The sequence below is a fragment of the Falco rusticolus genome, chromosome 4, assembly GCF_015220075.1.
Source record: "Falco rusticolus isolate bFalRus1 chromosome 4, bFalRus1.pri, whole genome shotgun sequence".
Classification (NCBI taxonomy): Eukaryota; Metazoa; Chordata; class Aves; order Falconiformes; family Falconidae; genus Falco; species Falco rusticolus.
The window spans coordinates 107,538,955-107,550,511 of NC_051190.1; the positions used below are offsets into that span (position 1 = coordinate 107,538,955).

Sequence of the window (11,557 nt, forward strand, 5' to 3'; positions counted from 1 at the left end):
ACAAGTCAAACTGGCCTCTGACAATTACAGGGGAATAAACGTCATGAGGATTATTAAACACAAAGATATCTTAGCTCCAAATCACTTAAGGCTGGGAGCAGATGTCAGGAAAGGAGGCTTTTTCTGTTCTTCTACCCCATAGCAGTTGCTGTTGGAGGCAAGCTGACGAGCCAAACGGACCTTGGGTCTGACCCTGGCAGAATTTCTCAAATTCACAAGGGCTGGCAGCTTTTGAAAACTGGGGTAACAGATGCATCTACCCTAAGCTGTGCAGTCAGCCTTCATCGTAAGCTCAGGCTGAAAACCCTGTGGAACTCAAACCCCCCGTGAAGGTTGACAGCCTTGCACTGGAGTCAGCACTCCCTTTTTGTTACTCCTTTTTGGGGATTCACCAGCAGACATGAACTATTGCAGCGCTGCACAGACCAGACAGAGAGCTCTGCTCTGTTCTAGCACTCCGCTGGGAATCGAAGGATCTCCACTAGCTATTAAAGAAGCAAAGCAGAGAATCTGCCCTCTCCCTTCTGCTGAAGCAGACAAGCCAAGCTGTAGGAGGGATGGGGAGAGATCAAAGAAGGGGAGGGAACAGACAGGGTGACACAAACTGGAACCAGACCAAGCAGGGTGGTAAAAGAGTAACGTTATGAATTCTTCCGCAGCTTTACTTCTGAATCTACAACACACCAAAAGACAACACAACTAAAAGCACTCAGTGCCTTCACACTATACCACCTCTCTCAGAGCAAATTCTGATTCAGGCTGGCCACTCGCTGAAGAAGGACCAAGCATGAGGCACACGGTATGCGTTATTTCAGATGAGAAATAAAGCTGAAAAAGGTCAACCTCAAACAATGCTTGTGAGATGCATCACTGCAACTACTACTACTGGGGAGAAAAAAAGAGAAAATAAAGGAGAGTTGGACTTTAACAAATAAAACCCATGCAATAAGGCATAAAATGCTTCTGGGGGCTCTTCAAAAGCAAGAAAAACATAGTACTATCCGAACTCAAACTACTTATGTCTGCCCTAGCTTTCTCCACTATGTGGTAGTAATGTGCCATGACTAAATACATTCTCATCTCACATAAATATTAGTCTTTTAACTCTAGGATTCAGACTGGAATTGCTTTTTGCAACAATCGGCTATCAGCTTATCTAAAAAACCTGATTTAGTGAGCATTCCCTGTAATGGCAAAATACATTTCAGTCAATCCAAGCTATCTCCTGAAGCAACTTATTTCCAACTACTACTGAGTTTTTCCTGCCTTATGTAGCAAAAATGTATGCATTTGTAAACACATAAATAGTGCAGTGAATAGAAGTATTATTTCAGCAACTCAGAAACTAGCTTTTCTCACAATATGTACATGAAAGATTCTGTTCCTAATTTACTGAAGGAAGAAGCATGGTAACTGTTCCTGTACCATTAACAGGAGTCACCTAAACTCAATAAACAACTGCCTATCCTAAAAACACCAACAATAACTCGTAGGAAGAAAACAATCTAAACTAAAGCTTTTACAGTGAACTGTATTATTGTCCTTTTAGTCCAAATTACACTTTAATAATACAAAGAATTATTTGTATAAATTTACACTTTATTTTAAGGAATGCAGTTAAAAGTAAACAGATGACAATGTCAAACATTTTTACCATCGGGAACTAGATAATGAAATACATAAAGCATCCAGGGTTTTCCATCGTAAGAGGTGCTTCATAAAACAACCCACACAGACAGTTCTGATGCTGCAGAATTTCACATTCTTCCTCTCCTACCCTAGACTAAAAAGGGCAGTTAAGAACAGGGATATGTTCTCATACATGGATGGTAACACATCAAAGCACACACAGAACCTTAAAATGCTCTGCCTTTTTTAGTGAAGGCAAAATAATAATGTTCATAAGAGGAAAGGACAAAAAAAACCCAGAATAAGGAAATAAAAAAGAAGTTACAGTCACAGAAGCTCAACTATAAAAAGAACTTGAAAATTCTGTGGAAGTGCTTTCTAACAAAGGAGCAACAGGTCTTTTCCTTCTGCAGTACTGATCATCTCATAATTTAGAGGAAATATCAAATAATTTCCAGCAGTTTTAGCACAGGCATTAGGATAGTCCTGACACTAATATGCATATTATCAATTATCTGCTACGTATTTGTAAGGTACCTATTTCTCATACCAAAATAAAACCCACAAATAAATTTGATTAAATATTTTTACAGTAAATATGAAAATCTGGCTTAATATCTCGTTATTTTATATTTTTCATTTTATAAAACTCTCAGACGCTATTCTGAAAAGGGCTTTCTTTGTTTGTTTGTTTGTTCAAAGGCGCTTCCTGCCTGCCTGTGCTTATGAACTACGTACTACAATTTCCAGAACATGAGGATTTGGTATCCGCAAAGATCCCTGAACACAGTACACAATCTGAGGTACTCTGGGATATTTTAGTATTTATTCCAAAGGGTCAAATGACACTAAAAGGAATCCCAGGAGAGGCAGAAATGAATCACATCTATTTAACTTTCCCAAGGCTGTACCACTTAACACTGTGAGCCTCAGTACTGCTGACTTCCAGTCACGTGCTATATTGCACTCTTCACTGTCCCGAACTTTGGTGTTTTGCAAGGTCAAGGTCTAGGAGGGAAACAGTGGGTGAACTCAGGCATGCTCCTCTTCAGAAGCAAGGGATAGATGAGTCATATACTGACTGTTCTTGAAAAGAAACTATTTAAGTAGAAATTAAGACATGTACTGCGGTCAAGAGGATGGGCGACACATCCTTCCAAAGGATCGCTCCATACATATTCTCCTACAACAGGGAGAAGGAAGTACAGTGATAGCACTACCCCATGATTAAAAGGCATGCCAGATGTTAAAATCAACTGTAAAACAATAATGACAGTCTTTCTAAACGCAATAGAAAAAGAGAAAGATGACACTTGTTACTTGCTCTCCATAAAGACAAACAAACCATCCTCTTTCAATGCACCCTTCTTTATGCCAATGCTACAATCTAGCAAGTATATTATAAATTTGTACTTACTGCCTATTATTTTAATATATTTAGAAGGAAAGACCTTTTCTCATAACTTGTATTTCTCAACTAGATTCTGCAACATCATATTGCCCAGTTTACAGGCAGTAAAGAGTAAAAATAACTTGATTTTTATTTTAACTGTGGAGTATCGAATTTGAACTTGTATTTAAAACCCATAAACTACAATTATTTAACAACAAAAAAATCATGTATCATTGCATGATGGAAATGACAGCATAGTTAAAACTGGCCGTGCCCCTGAAGACAGAAGAGCTGCATGCATATTAGAAGGTAAGTTAAAATCAGAAAGAACCTGACAAATTGAAGATATGACCTAAATAACTAGAATGCAGTCAACAGGACAACTACAAGCTTTTAAACTCTGCAGATGATTGCTTTTGCCCCTATACAAAGAGGAATGTTTGCATAGAAGGATCACAAACAAAAGGTGATTAAAAGACAAAGAACATCATACTGAAATTTACTAACAGTTGATCCTGTAGCAGAACAGTGAAACAGAGCAGACTGACCTCTTGAGGTCTCTTCCAGCCCTATTTTTCAACATTCTTTAATACACATATGCTGCTGCTTTTTATCATATTTCCCTCTTCTCCATGTATGTTGAACAAATCACTATACACCTTTCTTCCTTCAAAATCTACCAGCTAGTCTATTTAGATTTCTGAACTGTGAACACAATCCCACATTTGTGTGCAAAGATAAGTTTTTTAGAATCAATGTCCTAGTATTACATTTTAACTTAATCTAGCCCTTAGACAATTGGCAAATTTTATTTAACAGGGTTTTTTTAATCGAGTCAGTGGGAATAATACAAACATCATCATCAGTATCTCCCGTGGACCTGCAAAGGCTGGGAAACTATGCAATTAACTTGTCCTGTCAGTCTCAGTTTAAAATTTTTAATCTTCCATGAATGCAATCAAACCATGGGAGCAACGTATTATCTGTGAACCACGGGTAGGAGTCCACTGCTCTAACTCCTAGTTTATAAAAAGTCTAAACTAATAGTCATATCTTTGATCAAGCCTGATAATAGGCATAAGAAAATCTCATCAGGTATTCATAATAATTTTTAAATTCCATTAATTGATTTTTCACCACTGAACACGCTGAACATGTTTTGTGCGTACTCTAAGGCTTTGAGGGTGGACGGAGTGAAGGAGTTCCTATTATTCACGCTAGCCAAGCTCTCTTCACTCAGTCAACAGAAATAAGAGAGATAAGCTCTTCCAGAAGAGAAGTCAGAGAAGTTAAATTCATCCAAATTAAGCTCTCACTCCAAGTCATATTTTGGAAACAATACTTTCTCTTCGTGGGCTATAGTACATAAGCTAACTAAATTACACAATTAATTTGGGTAAAGTGAGTATCCTCACACATACATTTATACAAACATATTTATATTTTTTAATTGTGTTACACATATCCAAATAAAATTTTGATTACAGTGGTCCACAAAAAGTACTAATGCAAATTAAAATATATACCAAATGCAATGCACAACATACCCACTCAGTGGCTGTGACATAACTCGGTCCAATGTCACAGTTAACAATAAACTGCCTTATATATATGCCTAATTACGTCTTTGGTATGACAGAAAATTATTCAGGAAAAACTACTATATGATGTTAAGTACTGTTTTAAAATACAGATTATATTTTTTGAAATTAGGCAGTCAGTACACAAGAAGTAAGCAGTAGAGGAGGAAGGAGGAATACAAATACCGGTAGGTGCCAGTAACTTTCCGTGCACTAGCAGAGAGTCCAAGAAACCAGAGAAAGTATTCTCTAAAAGCAAGCTCCAGGATTTATGGAGCTGCAGGTTAGCAGTTCAGAACTGACAAACCAGAGATCAGTTAGATCTACAATAAATCAACAAGAAGAAACTAAGAAGCAAACAAACAAAATAAACCCAGAAAGAGCTCCTCAGAAAAATCTGTGCTTTGAAAGCCTGCCCAAGGTAAGATGGAGGAGTAGGTTATCTATCACAGCCTTGTTTCCTAAATACATGCTTGTTTTGTTGTGTCAATTTCGGTGTCAATTAGCACACCTCTGAGCAAAGGATCTTCTGTTGTTAGGGCATTTGTGTCTTCCGCACAGACCTTCTGTAATTAGCAAGAATTCAGCTCACACTGTAGGGTTTTGTTTCCAAAGGGGAAAAGGTGTGGAGAAAGAAAGTAGATGCTGGGTTTCTCCTTCTTTCCTCTATATGGCTGTTTTCTTTGAGCTAAGAGACGTTCACAGGATGCTTAAATACACTTTGAACTGCAAGATGGACTCAGTGGAATATCATTTTACAGAGTATTATAGGAACTGTTGTAGGAAATTGCATTACAGGAAACCATAGTTAGTTGCACCAATGAGAATATGGAAAAACAAAATAGTGACCAAAAAAACTACTACATACAACTAAGTGGTACATAAATTAGTTCACAAATCAGGTATTCGAAGAGCCTGAATCCCATGAATGAATGACCTGTTGTCACCATCACCTCTGACAAATCAGAATATCATAAATATGGAGAGTAAGAAACAGAAAGTGGCAAAGTCTCCATAAATACAGATACGCAGTCCCTAGACCCCAAATTTGGTTCAGCAAAGGTAAGCAATGAAATAGGCTATTCCACAAAATTTGCTCCAGTTGGAGGGTACAACCTTTAACACTTTCAGCCTAAACATAGCTTTTATATGAGTGAAAGGCCAAGTAACCTACCATGGTATGAAGATCACATTAGTTCTTCCAGTAACACAGGCCCTACTACCTGTCATCGTCCCCGATAACACTTCAACCTCAAAAAGTATATATCCTCTTGTAACAAACAAGAAAAAATTACACAGGTGCACAAAATAAATAAAAATGTGGAACCCGTGAAAAAAGAGAAAGAACAGAGACTGCACATAAGGAAGGAAAGGAAAAAAAGTCAGCAACTGCTCTGAGAGTAAGTTATGAAAGCCAGACAACCAATGGAAGCACAGATTAAAACCAAAACAAAATACATTTCTGTGCTCCTGATTTTCATGCGCAAACATGCAGTTCTAAAGACTTTAATCTCAACTGGAACTATTATTCAAATGGCAATTTTCTGTTTGTGACTCAAAAGCCTACACAGTAATCGGCAGGCAAAACATTTAAAGTATTAGATATTCCATAAACATGCATTTTACAGATCAACTAGCAATGTTTGTTTTGCTTGAAAGTATGAAACCTGCATCTGCATGGGACAGACCTGTTTCCTGGGGTTACTCCATATATTCTTTAAGAGCAGTTTTAAATCATTGATATGTTACAAAAACTCCAGGAACATTTTGGAAAATGGGTAACATTTTACTTTTCCCACTCTGTTTTACAGACTTTTGTTCTGCAAGAGCGGACAAGAAGTATCTTAAGTTTCCTACTCGTGCCAGATTTTCCAGAAGGTTTCATATCGAAAACTAGGCACCTATGCAACCAGGTTCAAAATGAACTGCTGAACTAAGCAGGCAGAAGAATATTCAGTATATATGACAACAAACGATTTTTCCCAGCATTAAAACAGTCATACCTAAAATAAATATGTACCACATAACTTTAAATGTAACATTGACAGATTTTTCCACTCATCATAATTATTCAAACAGTAACACAAAGTTGTAGTAATCAGTTCTTGGCAGCTAAACAGATTACTGTTCACATTTGCAAAACGGTATTCATCAATAATAACAGCAGAAAGTTGAATAACTTTATATTTCAAAGTGCTGTCATTTCTGTAGAAACTAAGAACCTTGACTTAGGTATTCATGAAATGTAATCCAAAACGTATTTCTTTATCTCATGCTTCTTGATCTTAACACATCACAAATCCCTAGGTATTGTATCCTTGTTTGGTCCCCAGAGAGACAGAAGGTTGCTGGATGATCAAATCATACACTACAAAACAGTCTGATGGCATGACACACACTGCAAACAATGCTAGTATCTTTCTTGGGCTACCACAGAAGAAACCAAACAGTGTTAGGAAATAGCAGATCTGTAAAAAAAAAAAAAAAATCACTGGCAAATCCAGTTAAAAAAAAAAAAAAAGCAAGCTATTCCAACACCAAGCTCAGTTGCCCCTTGTCTATTGTTATTTCTTTAACACACTCTCAAACGTACACACCCAGCATCACTGCTGGAACAGGAAGGGTGGGTGCAGCCTGTCAGATGTGTTCCACTGCTGACTGCCCTTGCTCTCCCCTTGGTTTTTATAACAAGGTCCAGGAGACTGTAACACAACTTGAGATACCTAGTCTTGCATTTCCACACAGGTTTTTCTATCTTCCAGCCAAAAGAACAACAGAGGTGATGGGCAAAAGACGGACTGAACGATGTCAGAGAGTGGAATGATTGTGGGGTATTTCTGTGGCTTTAATCGTGGTGAAGGGATGAAGGGTGGATTGTGTGTGTAAATTGTTCACTTCGTTCAGTGTTGTAATGGTGTGATTTTGATTCTGGTGCAGGGAATTCTTTTTCTGTTGATGTGACTGAAGTTTGTGAAGATTGTGTGATGAATGTGGATTTTAACAATAATTCTTAAATTTAAGTGATTCACAGAGGTGAGGGGTAGAATCTATTGGGTTTGTATGACAAGGGAGGGGGGGGGCAGGCTACAGGGGGGGCTTCTGTGAGAAGCTGCTAGAAACTTCCCCTGCGTCCGACAGAGCCAACACCAGCTGGCTCCAAAACAGACCTGCCACTGGCCAAGGTCAAGCCCATCAGCAATGGTGGTAGCAATCTGGGATAACATACTTAAGAAGGGGTGGGATGGGACTGGCCAAGAGCAATGCAGCCAGAGAGAAAGGAGCGATAAAATGTGAGAGACACAGCTCTGCAGACACCAAGGTCAGTGCAGAAGGAGGGGGAGGAGGTGCTCCAGGCACCAGAGCAAAGATTCCCTTACAGCCTGTGGTGAAGACTACGGGCAAGGCAGGCTGTCCCGCCTCAGCCCATGGAGGTGGAGCAGATCCCCACCTACAGCCCGTGGAGGACCCCATGCCAGAGCAGGTGGATACCCAAAGGAGGCTGTGACCTGTGGGAAGCTGTGCTGGAGCAGGCTCCTGGCAGGACCCATGGAGAGAGGAGCCCAGGCTGGAGCAGGTTTGCTGGCAGGGCTTGTGACCCCAGGGGGGACCCACGCTGGAACAGTCTGTTCCTGAAGGACTGCACCCCATAGAAGGGACCCATGCTGCAGCAGTTCATGAAGAACCACCACCTGTGGAAGGACCCACATTAGAGAAGTTCATGAAGGACCGTCTCCCATGGGAGGGACCCCACACTGGAGGAGTGGAAGGGTGTGAGAAGCCTCCCCCCGAGGAGGAAGAAGCAGCAGAGACAGTGTGTGATGAAGTGACTACAATGCCCACTCCCCGTCCTCCTGCACTGCTTGGTGGGAGGATGCAGAGAACTGGGGAGTAAAGTTAAGCCCAGGGAGAAGGGATGGGTGGGGGGAAGGCACTTCTAAGATTTGGGTTTATTTCTCATTACCTTACCCTTGGTATATAAATTAAACTAATTGGTAATAAATTAAACTAATTTCTTCCAGTCAAGTCTGTTTTGCCCGTGATGGTAATCGGTGAGTGATCTGTCCCCGTCTTTATCTCAACCCACAACCCTTTTATTATATTTTCTCTCCCTCGCCCAGCTGAGTAAGGGAGAGACAGAGTGGCTTTGGTGGGCACCTGGCATCCAGCCAAGGTCAACCTACCACAGCTGATTGTGGCGGCATATAAATATCTAAGACAACAACAAATGTAGCTTGATTTTGATCTAGCTGATCTTGAGCAAACTCAGTTGTTAAGTGCTTGAAGTTGTGCTTCATTTTACAGCTAGTACAGCTGTTATACCAGTGGAGTCATTTCTCTCTGTTCTCTCAACCGTCTCACTGGAGTTGGGAAAGCTAACCCAAGACAGCGTCATCTGTCAGGAGCCGTGGATTTAAGAAAATAGAACAAGTTTATTTGTATAAAGAACTGTATTATAAACACACTCCCATTCCTTTTTGCCCTACCTACATTCTACTGTCGATGCTCCCCCTACTTTTCAAGCTGAAACTGTCACATTCCGAATATGCAGAGCTAAGTATAAACAAAGATGTTTCTATAGGTGAAGTACAACGCAGCCTACTGTTAAATGAGCTGTCACTTCTAACAAGAAGAATGCTCCTATTCCACCTTCTCCCACCCCCAGCCCAATGAGATCCCACGTCTCTCATCACCTGCCGTGCGCCCGTCATACACACAAGCCAATGGAGCCACAAAACTGCTCTGCACAGGTGCATCCCAAACACCAAGGATACTGTGTAATCCACGTCTCTTTCCCTGCCAGGCTGGTGCCCATGTTGTCTTCCCACCAGCCAGTTTCTCTCCCCTTCTCCACCAGGAGTTAGAGCCTTCTGTTGTAATAAACCTCAAGACACGATGCTCTCCCTAACCCCCAAGCGTGGATGTGTATAAAGCCACCCTCTGTCATCTAGTTCCGACAAAGCAAAAATCAAGTCCCCTCGCCACAGGAATAAAAAAAAAAAAAAAAAAAAAAAAGAAAAGAAAAAGGAAGAAAGAAAAAAGCCCCCTATCCTTTCAGCTAGGGCCAAGGCTCCGTGAGCCAAATCTGTCGCCCTGCCTGTGTCACAGGGAAGGAGCCAAGACCCCGATGGGGAGGAGCAAGTGCTCTTACCTTAATTATGCTGCTCCTCCGGGGGATGCCGGGTTTGCCTTCCCGTTGTTGGCCGGTGGTAAATCCTTTCTCTTTGCTGCTGCTCCCCGGGCTGGCAGGAGCAGCTGATCCCGGCTCGTCGCCGGCTCCCGGCAGGGCACAGTCCCCGTTGGAGACCCGGCTGCCTGCGCTGTCAAAGCGGGATCTCCCGCCGCCGCCGCCGCCTCCTCCTCCTTCCCCATCTCCTGCCTTGAAGGCCACCTTCCCCTGGGCCGGCCCCGGGGAGGACGGAAGCCCCCCGCCGCCGGTGCCGCCACCGCTGCCAAACTCCGCCATCAGCCTCCCTGCCTACAGCAGAAACGATATTGCCGTCCCCCTCCCCTCCTCCCGCAGCTGCTCGGCGGTGGCTCTTCTTCCGCTTTCTGTGTATTTACGATCGGGGGATTTTGAGCAAAAGTCTCTCCCCTCCGCACATTTGGCAGCCGAGGCCGCGTCACTCCAGGCGGGGGGGACAAACGCCTCGGCGAGCACCAGTCCCTGAGCACCTGGGGAAGGAAAAGAAACCAAACGTGACGGCCGCCCCCCACGCGAGACGGCGCAGGCGGGGGCGCGTTGCACCGCGGCGCGCACACCCCCCCCCCCGCCCCACGGAGACACGCGCGAGTGGGAGGGGAGGGACCGCGCGAGGTCCGCGTGAGGCGCCACGCACACGCGCGCCCCGGCGGGTCTGGTGCAGCGCAGCGCGGGAACCGAGCGCGGAGGGGAGAGGGGCCGGGGGGGGCGGGAGGAACTGCACCCCTCGGGCTGCTGAGCCCGGGAGACGAGCGACGGCGGTATCTGCAGCCCGCACGGTGAAACCGACAATGGCAGAGCAGCGAAGCGGGAGCGAAAAGAGAACTTGAACAACACGCCCCAAAGCCCCCGGTCCCGGCCCCGGCGAAAGCCCGTTCCACGCACAGCGGGGGCGGCCCCGCGCGAAGCGGCGGAGCACGAGCAACAACGCCGCCGCCCCGCGGGGCACCCTCCCGGGCGCCATCGGCAACTTTTCTCCTCTCCCCGCTGTCTGCCGGCATCCAGCCGCCTCGCAGCGCCCGCCGCCGCGGCCCGGGCAGCGGCACCCCCAGCCCGCCCGGCTACCGAGCCGCTACCCGCCGTGCCTCCCGCCCGCGGCCGGGCCCCTCCCGCACGCTGCGCCCCCGCTACCCACCTCGGCGGCAAGGTGGCAAGGGGAGCCCCCCTGCTGCCGCCGCTACCGCTGCAGTAGCCGCTTTCCCCCCTCTCCCCTCCTCCCCGCTATGGTCGCCGCCTCTGCCCGGAGCCGGATACAGAGAGAAACCGATTCATGTGGTTGCTTCCCTCGCTCTCTGCCGCTGCAGCCGCCGCCGTCTCCCCCGGCTCAGCGCTCGGCAGCAGCCCCGAGGGGGGAAATGCCGGCAGCGCCGAGGGGTGAGGCAGCCCCGGCCGCCCCCGCTGGGAAACTCTCCGGGGAAGGCAGAGCGAGCGAGCCGGGCTCGCCCCCCCGCCGCCGCTGCCAATCACAGGGGCCGGCCCCGCGCGGATTGGGCGGCCCCGCCGCTAGCACCCCCCTCCGGCGGCTCCCGGGCGCTCCGCCGCAGGGCACGACCGGCCGCCGGCCCCTGCCCTCGCCCCGGGGCTGCCGGCGGATTCCTCCACACGCTCCGGCCCCGCGCAGACGCTGCCGGCTAACGCAGACAAGCCCGCTCTTCGGCGGCGCCCCGCGCCCGCCCGCGTCCTCCGCCCTCCGCTCCCCTCCGCCCGGCGGCCGGCGCAGCGCCGCCCGCACCCACCCGACGGCGGCCCCGCCGC

General features: G+C 45.7%; 1 protein-coding gene across 4 annotated transcripts in view; it reads right to left on the reverse strand.

Annotated features, from left to right (window-relative positions):
- The window catches only part of PLCL2 (phospholipase C like 2), a 105,036-nt gene extending 93,691 nt beyond the window's left edge, over window positions 1-11,345 (reverse strand). For 2 of the 4 annotated variants that reach the window (XR_005103948.1, XM_037385673.1), the window contains exons 1-2: window positions 10,938-11,343; window positions 9,752-10,275 (exon numbers count right to left, since the gene is read on the reverse strand). Coding sequence is in view for 3 of the 4 variants with exons in the window: in XM_037385673.1 (XP_037241570.1) it covers window positions 9,752-10,066 (315 nt within the window). In the remaining variant the exon portion in view is untranslated. Of the gene's footprint in view, window positions 1-9,751; window positions 10,276-10,937 lie in introns of all 4 variants that reach the window. The other 2 variants (XM_037385672.1, XM_037385674.1) reach the window with 2 other exon arrangements.
- Between the last annotated feature and the right edge of the window lie 212 nt (window positions 11,346-11,557).